The sequence below is a fragment of the Xenia sp. Carnegie-2017 genome, unplaced genomic scaffold (assembly GCF_021976095.1).
Source record: "Xenia sp. Carnegie-2017 unplaced genomic scaffold, XeniaSp_v1 HiC_scaffold_1, whole genome shotgun sequence".
NCBI lineage: Eukaryota > Metazoa > Cnidaria > Anthozoa > Malacalcyonacea > Xeniidae > Xenia > Xenia sp. Carnegie-2017.
This window is the reverse complement of record NW_025813402.1, coordinates 6307846-6321979: the sequence shown is the minus strand read 5'-3', so window position 1 is coordinate 6321979 and position 14134 is coordinate 6307846. Positions and strand designations below refer to the sequence as shown.

Here is a 14134-nt window from a genome sequence, read left to right as displayed (position 1 = left end):
TATCTCCACGTTATAGGCTTGTATTACTACATTTGACATAATTGCATGCACATCAGAACGAATCTATATCATATTGTTGCTTCTACGTCAGCCATCTTGACAACATCTTTAATATTGCATTGTTTAAGATTTCATTGTCCGTTGTGTTCTTAGAGAAGTTGTGATTTATTTATGACATCGTTACCGCAAACAACACTTGATACCTAACGCGCTCTTCATATAACACAAGTGTCACACTTAAACACCATCACGCGTAATTCCTTACAAATATAAATTTTCATGGTGTATAAAACGGATTTTTCGTTTAATGAATGCACTCGAAACCTTGAAATGAAGTTTTGAATTTTATGAAAAATTTAAATTTACTTGTGGTATTACCCATGCAGGCAAATTGCCCAATGTCTTTTATAGGGCTTTATATAACGATATGTCGGTCTTATTCTCGACTTTCCTAGCTGGAAAACTTTTTTCAAATAAATGTATTCTTATAGTAGCTAACGAAGAGGTACTTTCATTTCGATTTATGTATAATCACCCTTTCTTGTACAACGTGCCAAGATACACACAATTATTTTCATTAAAGATTTTGATATTATATACTGTTTGTATTAAGTTGTTAAAATTAGCTATTTCGTTACTTTCGTCGTAAACATATATTACATATGCCTGTTGGTGTGAAATGCGTCTTAAGCTTGATCAATTTTTCAATAATATCATCAAGTTTGTTTGTGGTTTGTGGCTTACTTGAAGCTGGGATAGGGGTTTCAAAGAGACGCGGTGCATGTGGCAATTTAAGTTTGATAAATCATCGGTGAATATAGATTATTTCATTGCCTCTATATAGCACAACTTCCACTATATTATTGAGTGAGTCACCTAACGTGGTTTTTCCACTATCATTTGCTCCTTGGAGTTTATATTCTCAACGTCTTTTGGAAATTTATTTTTTTGATATTTCTTATCATACACAGTTGTTCAATCTTTAAAAAATATGATAAAGAGCACTGTCTAGTACATAGACTTCTTCCGTTAGCTTGCGAGTTGTTATTACCAGATAAAAACTAAATGAATACCAGTATGTTTTACCTATAATGTAGTTGAATTGGATAAACTATTTTTTATGGCTCAAACATCACTTCACTTTCAAACACAAAAGTGCATTTACAGATGAATGCAAACAACTTCTAGATCTAATGAATGAAAATTCTTAAAATTCCGAAAATCACGCCACAAAAATTAACGATGTCAAAACTTGAGCGGAGAATCTTCAATCATGAAAAAATATATTACTGATGAAAAATGGTGTCTTTGCTTTTAATAATAGAAGATCGTTAAAACTGTTTTAGTAAAAAAGTGTCAAGGGAAATGTTGTGGCCAGGAATCTCTTATCATAATAACAAATCAAAAGCCTAAACGAACAAATTTGATTTGTTAATGGCAGTGAATTACGGTCGTGGATAACAGCTGCTGGCCAAACTCGCCCTATTGAAATGGTGTATATTTAAAGCTGTATAGCACAAAGTTAGCGATATATTGTCTCAATGCAGGCCGACTGAAAGCTCCGTGAATCGTAGGCAGTACTGATCAAATCCAGTCAATTAATCTTAATTGCTGTAAATCTTTTTCAAGATTTAACGCATTTGCTGTACGTATTACCCGAAGATAGAGAAGTTACGATCATCTATAATATACGGTATATGTAGATCTTTGCATTTCCACGTCGCTATTTAAATTTTTTCGTTAAGGTATGAATTTTACGAAAAACAAGTTGTGTTAAAACGATATTGCTTTCGTTTTCCCTTCAAACTAAATGTATTTCTGGATATATTTATAATTTTTAAAAAATATACGTGTTAATAGACTTGTAGTTTTTAGGAATGTCTTCATGAATAAGTACACTAAAAGGAAATTATGTAAATATTATTTCGACAGACTGCAACAATAACAGTTTTTGGACATATTTTTGTGTTTGAAAATGAACTCTCATGAAAACAGTCCTTCATTTATCTGATCATTTTATAATCATTTTATCACGCGCAACCACTTGTGTGATTTTGATGAATTTTTATACATTGTCGACGTACAGGGAGTACAGCGAGACACAAATTCAGATAGAGTACTGCATTTTCAATGCTATGTTGGCCTAATTTATAACGTGTTTTAAACAAGCACGTTAACGTATATGTAATAGAATTGGAACTTGCGCGAAATTCATGCAGTAAGAACGAACTTTTTAACGGTTAATTCATAGCTAATGAATCAAAGCTTTATAAACTTCTCAGTTGTATTAAATGCCAAAGTATCTGAGATGTTAAATGAGTTCACGCGTTGAAGTTTGTTTCCAGCTGCAAAAGATCAATTTGTTCTAAATGAAATCATCTTAATTTAATTTCAATTATAGTATAGTCGATCGTTTAGTAATGCTTTTAATGAAAGCGATGTGTATAGTTGTATAAAAATAGCTTCGACAAGTAACAAATATATGATACAGTGCAATGGCGGTAGATGGACTGCCTTGTTAAGTATAGAAACGCTCTTAAACAAAAATAGTTGACGCCAACTGCTGCTCCACGTCAATTCATTGTTCATGACTCAATTTGTTTTACACGAATTTAGAAGAATATAACACGGAGAGCGATATAAGAGGGAAATACTAAGACAAGTGATTTCAACTTTATGTGAAAAAAAAGCAGATCATTTGCTCAGATCAATGCGGTACTTTTCATTTGCAAAACCAATACGTAGCTACAAATAGTCGTAATGACGCAATAATTCACATTTGAGGAGCTAGGGTTTACACTGCAATCGTACGACTTATTCTTGTGTTGTATTTAAACTTGTTTCAACTTTTAGTCTAGATAACATTAATAGATATATAAAGTAAAGTAAATATTCTATCTGATCGCAAACTTTTCAAGCCACTTTTCTTTTATAAAAAAAGCCATTAAAAATATTCAAAATTTGACATTTCCATGCCTACGAAATTGGTAAGGTAAAAATACCTCGGTGAGGTGCTAGGATTATACACTGATTTACAGCCCCAATAACATTAATAATTAAAATTTTTGAAAGACTTATTTAGTCGGCATGATTAAACAGATTCTGTTTGGAACCTCATACATAAGAAATGTAAAATAATGCTCATTCGCAGTTCTCTGGTTTTCTATTCATTATTTATATGGCTCGCGTTTAGTAGCTCATTTATCTTCGAGAATCTCACCGCGAAACAACCGCATTTCAATCATCTACAGAAAACACTCTAAGCCGTGAAGGCCAGCTGCTACAAGATGTTTAACTTTGATCATTTTAATAACAATACAGTTTAAATATTGAACATAGGTGTTTCGTATACTAATCAATATATTATATATCAATTTAAATGGAAAATTACAACCCAGTTATTCATAACTTATTTTTGATATGACGCTCTCTCTTTCTCTCTCTTGCTTTAATTTTTATATAAGGATTCATAAGTGCTTGGGATAAGTACCGATTTTCTTGATATAGTGCGTTTTTTTGGCTCTCAGTCATTAATAAACGAGGCTCAAGATCAACCTTGATGCAACATTATATTTTCAAATTTTCATGTTTCCACACTTGACATCCAACATAGCAATATATACCTAGCGTTCAGGTCATCTAAATCTAATGCCCTTCAAACACAAAAAGTGAACTTCGAAGATCAGCGATGAAGCGTTTTCGAGTTTTTTTGAGACATTTCGATAGAACAGTCCGTGAAACATATACCGTCATTTTATTATTTACACATCTTCACTTTATATTCGTTTAAATTATACAATAGCAAAGCTTTTCAATTATTTGACATTAAATATCATACAAATTTTCGTTTTTGTTGTAAATCAAAGTTCAAATGCGTTCCTTTAATGAAATAAAATTGTAAAAGTATGACAAAGCATTAAACGGTTCATGAACAACATGATTAGTGGGAAGTCGAGTAGGTAATTAACATCTTTTTCTTTACTTGTAGTGATAGGTTTTACACAATTTGGGAAAAACAAAAATGGAAAGTCGACTGTCATTAGGCTTCTATCAGCATTTTTTTACCCTGGCAGATGTAGACAATTCCCTTTACGGATATGTGAAGTCTGAAATGAAGGAAAGTCGTCTGTCATACGCCATGTCTGGTAATTGGCAGAAATCAGCTAAAAAAGAACCGGGTAAATATATAGCTTTGTACAGGATTTATTTCAATAGCACGTGCTTATAACGTAGACATTGTGAATTAAAGCTATAGATGTGTCAATGTATATGGAAAGTGGAAAATTGGCGAATAGAGTTCCAAGAGAGGCTAAACCACAAACATCCATCGGTAACACGAAACAATGTATTGACGACGAACTATGTTTACCTGACGGTATAAAGGTGGTTGAAACCAGTCTTGTTAATGTATCTCACTTTGGAGTTTTTTGTTGTGCCAAAACGATAAAGAAAGGGACGCGATACGGACCTTTTACTGGTCGAAACATAACACCTGCTGATATCTTTTCACTTAATGACACATCGTGTTGTTGGGAGGTAAGAATCCATTTTATGTATACATGTATGCCTTTACTGATAAAACTCATCTTAATTATGATATTTTAATTCTTATCATTCTTGACGTATGCTTTTTCTGTTGTTTTTGAAATGAAAATTTTGATTTGAATATAATAAATTTCGTTTGATGCGTTTGACAATATTTCTCGGGGAAATTAAGAACATCTGTTTTTTTAGATGGTTCAGAAAGTTGACCATAGGAACAAAAAAATTATTCTTAGTAGCAAAAGAGCTGCTTCATTTAATTCCCAATTTCTTTCTTGTTTCAAGGTATTTCACGAAGGCGAGGTGTCTTATTTCATTGATGGAAAATATGAGTTAAAGAACTGGTTGAAATTCGTAAACTGTGCAAGATCCGAACGTGAACAAAATCTGATAGTTGTACAAGATGGCTTTCGTGTTTTCTTTGAAGTAACCTGTGATATTTTTGAAGGAACAGAGCTGCTGGTATGGTATGGCGATTCTTACTTGAAGTACATGGGATTACCAATTACAATGAAGGAAAAGATATCTCCACAACTTTTGTCAAACCTCGGTTAGTGTCAATGCTTTTGTAAATTGAGGAAATTGTTATTACAAAATTTGATTTTTACATTTTCGCTGATGCTGTTGTTTTCCCAATACGTTTGCCGGAGAGTCTAGATTTTAGGACTGAAGAGATCGAGATTCCTCCTTCAATGATGAAAAATTTGACACCATCATTGTGTAGAGTTTCGCGTTGGCTTAAATTGTCAATTGCACAATGAAATCTGTGAAATAGTGAAGATAACCTTAGAATTATTGACAAAAGCATCGAAGCAATTGATAAATTTTTGAATTGTATACATTTGTAGGATATAAATGGATAAAGACACTATATTCCTTTTATAGGTGGTGGAAGTTGGCTTAAGTTGGGGGGAGGGCTGAATCTTGGGGTAGTGGGGTTCAAATGCACGAAGAGCCTCAAGGATGGGAAGACCGTTAAAGTGCTTAAGATCAAAAGGTTAAAAATGTGCCTTCCCAGTTTTTGCAATATAAATAGAGATATTGGAGAATGCTAACTGTATAATATCGCAATGCTCCAGTTACCCAAACCTCCCTCTCCTTTGAAAAACACAATAACACTTTTAATCTTTTGATTTTTCATTCTCAATCAGATTGTTTAAACAACAAGAGTAATAGCTCAAGTCAATAATATATTTACACTAGAAGGCGAACGTTTATACAAAGTTGGGGGGGTTGAGTCCACCCCCAGACCCCGGACCCCCTGTTATGATTCTTTTGAATAGTTAAATGATGAAGAATCATGAGTATAGCTAGCAATGCAGCTCTTCTCATTGCTTCCTAGTAAAAATCTTTCAACAAAAATTTTTTTTAGTTTGTTTTTAAAATAAATTGGTCTATAGCCGTTGACGTTTTGCATTTATTGAGTTCATTGTCCAGTGGATGATCCGCTGTATTTTTGTTGAGATAAACGCGTGTTCCCCGGTGATTATGTAATTTCATTTATCTATTTATCTTTATAATTATCAATTACTATTTATTATATTCAATGATTGCGAAGTTCGTTTGTAGCAGGCGATTATTAATTAAATTTTGCTATCAAATTATCAATCAAGCCAAAAACTTTTATTTCGGTTTCACATTGGCAGGCATTTCCATTAAATACTCTTTTTTACTGTAATCGTCAAGTCTGCTGTATTTCTTTTATAACATTTTAGATAAAACAGCTATGCCTGTGATCGTTGTGGAAAAGTCTTTGCTTACGAATACTATCGAGACAAACACCTGAAATACACGCGATGTGTGGACCAAGGCGATAGAAAATATCCTTGCAATCTTTGTAATCGTTCATTCGAAAAGCGAGATAGATTGAGAATTCACATTCTGCATGTTCACGAAAAGCATCGACCTCATCAGTGCTCAGAATGTGGCAAACGTTTCTCTCAATCTTCCAGTTTGAACAAACATCTTAGAGTTCATAGCGGAGAGAGATATAAGTGTCCGCACTGTCCCAAAGCATTCACAGCATCTTCGATTTTGAGAACACACATTCGTCAGCATAGCGGAGAGAAGCCTTTCAAATGTCGTCATTGTGGTAAAGCTTTTGCCTCACACGCGGCACATGATAGTCACGTGCGCCGCACCCATACAAAGGAGAAGCCGTGTGTGTGTGAATATTGTGGGAAAGCATTCGCTCAATCCTATGAGCTGAAGTTTCATTTAAATATGCACACAGGCGACAAGCCTTATTCATGTGAACGATGCGGTAGAGGCTTCTCGAGTCCTTCATCAAGAGATCGTCATCGTTCCAACTTTGACTGTACCACACGCAAGAATCGTGCACCCAAAGTAATGAAACATCCTACAACAACAGAAAATGGTGATGAAGTTTCATTTATAAGACCTGAATCATACTGATAGACATTCAACTCCATGACAAACAGCGCTTTTTAATTATTTTAATTGCAAGCGTATTAAAACATTGAGTTTAGTTTGAGAATCGACATTGGTGGCATTGAACAAATAAAACATTGCAACTTGCATCTGCCAAGAACTGATAGCATAAACTACATCCAACATGAGCCGACAATTTTAAAATGTAGAAGAAATGATCGAAAATTAAAACCTAATTTTATTCAAATATTGAATTACCTATTTCCTAAGATGCCATATTCTTCGGAATCTACTTTTTCTTCTCACTAGCACTAGAAGGCAAAACTGGCATCACAAATAAAAATATTATATTGTGTAAAACAACAAATTGTGTGTGAATTGTGACAAGTTTTGTCTTAACAAAATTTTTTATCACGAATCTCCACGATGAACTTTCCCAAGGGACGACGCTCATTATTTGATTGACAGAAAAATAGATGACCGGGTACGCTTATTGGTTCATTACTCTCGAGGGAATCAAAACTGAGCCAGTGGCATGCTTATATTAGTTTAAAGTATTGAAAGTTGCCGGTATGCTGCGTGTGGAAGAAACGAAAACTACGGTAACTAATTTTATTTTCTGAACACTGCCACGATGCAAGAGCGAACATCTCCTGTGGGAAATGAAGTAAACTTTGCTAGCAATTGCATAAATAGAGGAAAAACCAGGTGCGTATGGCTTCATGGCGTTGGTTATAAGTTTAGTCAATTTTTTTAAGTGTAGAAACTTTAGACTCCCAAGGGCATTACTTTCTGAAATAAAAATAACTTGCTCCGTCGGGAAGTGAAACTGATCAATATCATCTACTTGCAGCCCTCTATCCAGAGTTGATTTTACTGAACAACCGCCAAAGACTGTCCGAAAAAGCAACTTTTTTTCGTTTGTCTTAAAACTGTTCGACTCACGGAATCAGCCGATAGTGGTGGACTACGCTAAATTTAGCGATTTTATCGAACAGGTTTTGAAAATTTTGTACATGAATTTGCGCTTGGAATGACGGTGTTGTTTTAAATCTCAACCTAATGGTACCCTGAATTAACAAAAATCGTCAACGTTCAACACGTCATTCATATAATTTACAGGACCAGAAAAAGTGTAATGGAATTTGTTATTTCCTAATTTTGACGTGTAATGCAGGTACATTTCTCGATGTAGTATATTGATTTTTGATAAGTATGGACGTGTGGGTGATTAGATTACATTTTATAGGCTTGAAATATGAACAATTTTTGGACATTCGTTTGGTTGATTCAAATTCAAAGGAGGTATAAGCCACTGAATATTTGTGAAATCTTTAAAATACAACTGAAAGATTTCAACCCTTAGCCAACAAAATTTTAATTACCAGAAATATTTTCTATAAATTTGTGTATAAATGAGCAATTGTGTTGTGATGAAGTAATTCAGTAGATCATGACTTGTCTCCTGTCCCATTGTATTAGCTAATTCTTTTTGTTTTGTTTAATGGGTAGATAATCCAATATGAGGGTCAAGACAAAAACCCTCATATGAGAAAAGTGCTTATCACTCATGAAGTTAATTGCAGGTTAATGAAATAATCTGACCTGATTTTGTATTTGTTGAATAATTTCATAAAACATTACACTGTCCATGTTTTTTAGCCGCTGCAATGAAAACAAGTCATGTGGTAACAGAAATGAAACTCCTTGTGATCCTACCATTGACAGGTAAGGTATATATTCATGTTTTCCACAGTGAAGAAAAGGAGTTTTCACAAAATTATTCATTGTTGTTATCATACATCTCTTGACAATTTCAAATTTTTATTACAATGGTTCGGTTTTTGATGGCAGTGCTAATGTTAGTATTGCATCACTTTTTTCACTGAGGTCTTTCTGAATAGTGTGCTGGCATATACTCAAACTTAAGTTATATACAAAATTATGTTTTTTGTGTTCAAATCTTCATTTAATTATAACTAATTTCTAATGGTTTAACTATACATTAACTAAAAGGGTAAACTTATACATTGAATGCTCTTTCAGAAGCAAATTTGGTGAACTCAAATTTTTTATGAAATGCAACCAAAACTGCTTAAAACAAGCAGGAAATCCTCGAGGAATGAGAAGGTTCCAAGTGATGGTCTCTATTGGAAATTTTGTTCTTGGCTATTCTGAGAATGTGTTTGTTCACAACAATTCCAAACATTCTCGGGGAAACAAAGTTAGACACTTGGTAAAAGACATAAAACTTGATGGTAAATAAAATGTATAAAATATTTTGTTCTTACATTGAATGTATTCTTAATTCATTGAATATTTTATCATTTAGCATATCCAATGATTAAGGCTATATGTCCATGTGAAGGATTGACTTTAGGTGGAACTAGTGTTCTTGTCATTGGTGATAATTTCTTTGAGGGACTTCAAGTTCTATTTGGTCCTGCAGCTGCTTGGATTGAGGCGAGCAGTGACAATTTTACTTCATTCTGCTTTAAATATAGCATCCTGCTAAATATAGCTTTGAGTTTTATTTTAGATGATAAGTCCCACCATGATAAATGTCCTGGCTCCACCCAATTTTACTCCAGGTTCAGTGGATGTAACCTTATCGTATCTCGCCTCACGCTTCTGTACCCAAGCTCCAGGAAAGTTTATGTATTTAGGTAGCGAGAGTTCATCACAAATAGTTTAGTGTTGCACTTGTGCACAGATGTTACAAGTGTTGGTTTTTAATTCTCGGTTCATGTGCTTAATTTATTTGATGCGTTTCTTTAATTTTCCTTTTAAACAGCTGAACCAACTTTGGATTTTCAATTGAACAGATTGCAAAAACTTACAAAACATGTGGGTGATCCAGAAAATTTATCTAAGGTAGAACGAAGTGTAGATAATTTTCTTTGACCGCTTAGCTTTGAAATTTTTCCAAAAGGGCTATGGTCAGCTCAAAATGAAAGCAATTTTTGCCAGCTTTCGGTTTAATCTGCTTAAAATCATCATTATTTCAAAATTTATCACGTTTGAACGAATCTCGTTAAGAGTAATCATTCTCTTGTTCATCCCATCTACGCAGATCCTTTATCTGAGGAAAGTCTTTTTTTCAGGAAATAATATTGAGAAGAGCAGCAGACGTTTTAGAAAATATATACAAACCATTGCCGAATACACCAAGTAGTGGATACATTGTGGACGGTACAACGTTGCCCAATGCAAGTGTTCATTCTTTGCCCAGCGTTGCTACACTGGCTCAAGCAAGAAATCCAGGTTTGTTGTTTTAGTACATATGTGTACTTGAAATACTCATGCTTTGTGAAGATTGGCTAGTAAGGCTGTTTTACCTAATACAGCTGATGGGATTGAATGCAGCTAGCTTAAGTTTTTTGTTGTCCTCGTTAATGCACTTCATCATTGAAACATGTTCATATATTCCAGGATCAATGCAAGATCCCAAATGCCCGCTGTTGCACTAAACCGTACAACTCCAGATATGTTAGACTGTAGAACGACAACTTTGTTACAAACAAGTAAGTTCTTTGGTCTTCTTCAACTTATAGTCAGTAAATATTTGACGTTTTTTACGTAATTCAATAGAAAATTTTGATTGTTTCAGGTATTGTATGTTAGAATGTAACCCAGTTTACAATAAAATGTAACCCAGAACCTCTTTTTTGCGTTCTACGCAAATCAGAAATATCCATGTCGTGTTTGTAAGCACTTTGAGCTTGAATCTTAGATGTATATATTCATGTGCTCGGGCAATAAACATGTCTCACTTTTATTTTCAATCCGTATTTTAAAAATTGTTTTAACTGTCGTAGTACTATAAAACATGCTTTGTAATGTTTACTAATGACATGCCTGTTTTCAACAGCAAGATATCGGTATTGATTGAATTTATTGTATTGCTTCAACAAACTTGTTAATAATTCACAAACTTCTACGTTAAGAGGCTTGTTACAACTTTGTTAACAACCATGACATTGTCAGTTGTTACGTTAGAGTTACATTGGTCTTCTTAGTTGTTATTAGTTGTTACGTTTGAGTTACGTTGGTCCTCTTAGTTGTTGTTAGTTACGTTAGAGTTACGTTGGTCCTCTTAGTTGTTAGTTGTTACGTTAGAGTTACATTGGTCTTCTTAGTTGTTAGTTGTTGAGTTAGAGTTACGTTGGTCCTCTTAGTTGTTAGTTGTTACGTTAGAGTTACGTTGGTCCTCTTAGTTGTTGTTAGTTGTTACGTTAGAGTTACGTTGGTCCTCTTAGTTGTTGTTAGTTGTTACGTCAGAGTTACGTTGGCCCTCTTAGTTGTTGTTAGTTGTTATGTTTGAGTTACATTGGTCCTCTTAGTTGTTGTTAGTTGTTGAGTTAGAGTTACGTTGGTCCTCTTAGTTGTTGTTAGTTGTTATGTTTGAGTTACATTGGTCCTCTTAGTTGTTGTTAGTTGTTGAGTTGGAGTTACGTTGGTCCTCTTAGTTGTTGTTAGTTGTTACGTTAGAGTTACGTTGGTCGTCTTAGTTGTTGTTGTTAATTAAAACATTTTTTTAGGTTTGCCCATGATGATTTTACCCAATGGTTTCTCGACTGACCCCCTAAAAAATTTACCGGGTGAGTCTATTGAGCAAACCAAAGAAAGTTGCCACTATAGTCATCCACTTTATTTTACATGAATATCTTGGCTGCAAAGGTAGATGCTTTTAATTGAACTCAAATGGAAACTCATTGATATCATCATTTATTTGACAATCATAATTTGTGTTTGTTCAAATAGTCTTGAGTTTACCATTATCACCTACTGGTTATATGTTAGCTTAATGTGAAGTCTTTGAATGTTTTTCCATGTAGAGTCCATGATCAAAGCTAGTAACTTGAAACCATAACTCACAATTATGCAAAACATGAAAATACACCTAATGTGTTCAGAGCAGAATAGAAAACAATTGGCATTTACTGAAAAGTTTTGCTTTGTTTCCTTGTTGGGGAAATGTGCACTTAGGACAGTAGGAAAATATTGATTTGGTGAAACCTTACCATAAAATTTGACTATGAAACATAACCAAACCTACAAAAATTTGTATCATGCAACTAACAGTATGAATTGTATCTCAAGCAATGAGCCATAATGGTGAGCCATCCTACTATAATTTACTGCCACGTGGAAAGAGGAAGCTTGATGACCTGCCAACCTTGTCATTCCCAATAAAGAAAGGCTGCATGGCACATAAGCATGTCACCAGCAGTCAAAATAAAGAAAGTCGTGTAATGTTTGTTTATTCCTCAAAGGACAATTATTTATTGGTTTTAAATTGTTGAGTTATTGTTTATGATTGTGTTTAATTTATCATTTTGTTTGTTATATTATCAAAGAAAATTGAAAAATCAAAATATATTTCGTTGATATTTGTTTGATTCCGAAATCAGTATATTCACCTTGGTCGTATCTCAAAGTCGTTATACGTAAGATGACCAGAACTTCCATTCATAATTACGTGTTTTTGGAACTTGAATCTGCTCTCTGTTTAAAGCTCAAGATAAACGAGTCAGTTGTAGATACATCTTTGCAGTATGTCCAGTTTCGATTGCGTCGACATTCAATGCCACACTTCTCTGAACCACAAGCATGGCAAGGAAAATGACATCCTGTACAATTTTTGTCTTGGCAGTCGCACAAATCCACATTGCCCGTAATCAATCTACCATTGCCATCGTGACACTTCGTCCAAAACTTGGGTTTACGACCACGACGCGAGCGTTTACCTTTCTCTACTATGGGAGTTACATTAGTGTTTGTATCGCTTATAAGTCTATTGATTTTCCTTAATTCCCTCACACTTTTCTCGGGATCAAATTCGGAAAACATTTGAGTTGTGGACCAGGATTTTTAAACTGTAAACTTTCAATAACTTTTTTAGCTTCTCCATCGGCATGATCGTAGGCTTGAACAGAGCGCTGGTGAAGATGACCTTCGTCTACTGTGGTCATATTTTATTGCTGTATTTTATTCTCGATGCAATGTCTGAATGAAAAATCAAATCTTGTGATTTAAATCCCTCGATCGAGGCAAATGAGTCATGGACGATTTTATTTTCACAATTTTATTACATGAAGTATATAGACGAATTATTCAAACGCGCTTCTTTCTATGAGAAAATGTGTGTGGTGGTTGTATGATGTGTCAGTGGTTCTAACCATGTTTTAACAAGCAAAAAATGTAATGCATATGTAAAAGTTAGGAAATGAGAATTTTAGTAGAAAAAAAAAGTTTGAAATTATCTTTCGTCATTTTGTAACGTCATTTGACATGCGTTAAAGGATCACAAAGACGTTACGCATAAAGCATTTTTAAAGATTTTTTACAGGTTTTTTGCAAAGATTGTAGCAGCAAATCTTGCAATTCCTTTGTATTTGTGTTCATATCGTTTCAACGATTTTGAATGGTACGTTAGTGTCTTTGATGAATGATGAACCACAATCTCAAACGCGTACAAACGTCCCTCTAACAATTCTATTTATCTTAGAAATTTTGTTAAAATACGTTTCAAAACAATTATTCCTTGCCATATTGCATTTTTAGATTGTACATGCGAAGAATGTCGAAAACTCGAACTCACAAGAAAATAGAATGTCGACGTGTCGACTGACACAGGAAAGTGAGGGAACCAAACTTGAAAATCCAAGAAATAAATACGAAGCATACTTTGGACTGTGTAAGTGACCAGTCCGGTATGCACTTTCATTGTCACTATAGTTGCTAAATGTAGTAGAAGTTTTGCGTCGTGGAGGGTATTTCTCAAGCGCATGTTATGACGTAATTATAAATTTTCTAAATCGTTGAGTTGGCAGAGCATCTATTTTCTGCTAAGTAGTTGACAGGTCACAGGGAAAAGCACTTAAGCATTACGAGCGCATTCGTACTAATAAGGAATATCTAAACTATAGAGACAATGATGAACTTAACTCCAAGTACATAGCCAATCTTTGTTAATCGCCTTAAATACGGGTGTTGCAAAATGGTTTGCTTAAGAAGCTCAAAGCTTGTCGAATTGATAGAAACCTGTCAGTCGTGCATGAACAAGTATCTAAATGACTAACAGCCTTTTCCTCGCGATCCTTTCAGTCATTTCAATGACAAACAAGTACATGGTTTTAGAAATAACATCAAAACTTAAACTGACATTTGAATTCACGCAGATAACGTGCTGTTGATA

General features: G+C 34.2%; 3 protein-coding genes across 3 annotated transcripts; 2 read left to right on the top strand and 1 right to left on the bottom strand.

The window, feature by feature from the left end:
* Positions 1–887: 887 nt before the first annotated feature.
* LOC124442225 (PR domain zinc finger protein 14-like) lies at positions 888–6443 on the top strand. Its single transcript, XM_046992722.1, has 5 exons — positions 888–1693; positions 3989–4178; positions 4250–4536; positions 4828–5092; positions 6258–6443. The coding sequence occupies exons 2-5, from the start codon at positions 4022–4024 to the stop codon at positions 6326–6328; spliced, it is 780 nt and encodes a 259-aa protein (XP_046848678.1). The 5' UTR covers positions 888–1693; positions 3989–4021; the 3' UTR covers positions 6329–6443.
* A 1012-nt stretch (positions 6444–7455) lies between these two features.
* Positions 7456–12343, top strand: LOC124440013 (transcription factor COE4-like). The gene is made up of 14 exons (XM_046990339.1): positions 7456–7641; positions 7787–7931; positions 8056–8110; positions 8183–8238; positions 8446–8519; positions 8596–8661; positions 8980–9191; positions 9266–9396; positions 9473–9599; positions 9728–9807; positions 10038–10197; positions 10366–10457; positions 11475–11534; positions 12037–12343. Exons 1-12 carry the CDS (start codon positions 7568–7570, stop codon positions 10401–10403), a joined length of 1218 nt encoding a protein of 405 aa, XP_046846295.1. The 5' UTR covers positions 7456–7567; the 3' UTR covers positions 10404–10457; positions 11475–11534; positions 12037–12343.
* On the bottom strand, positions 12190–13005 carry LOC124440005 (ARL14 effector protein-like). Its single transcript, XM_046990325.1, is given in 2 exon segments — positions 12190–12786; positions 12789–13005. Coding segments are annotated over 2 exon segments (495 nt in total). The 5' UTR covers positions 12909–13005; the 3' UTR covers positions 12190–12411.
* Positions 13006–14134: the final 1129 nt, after the last annotated feature.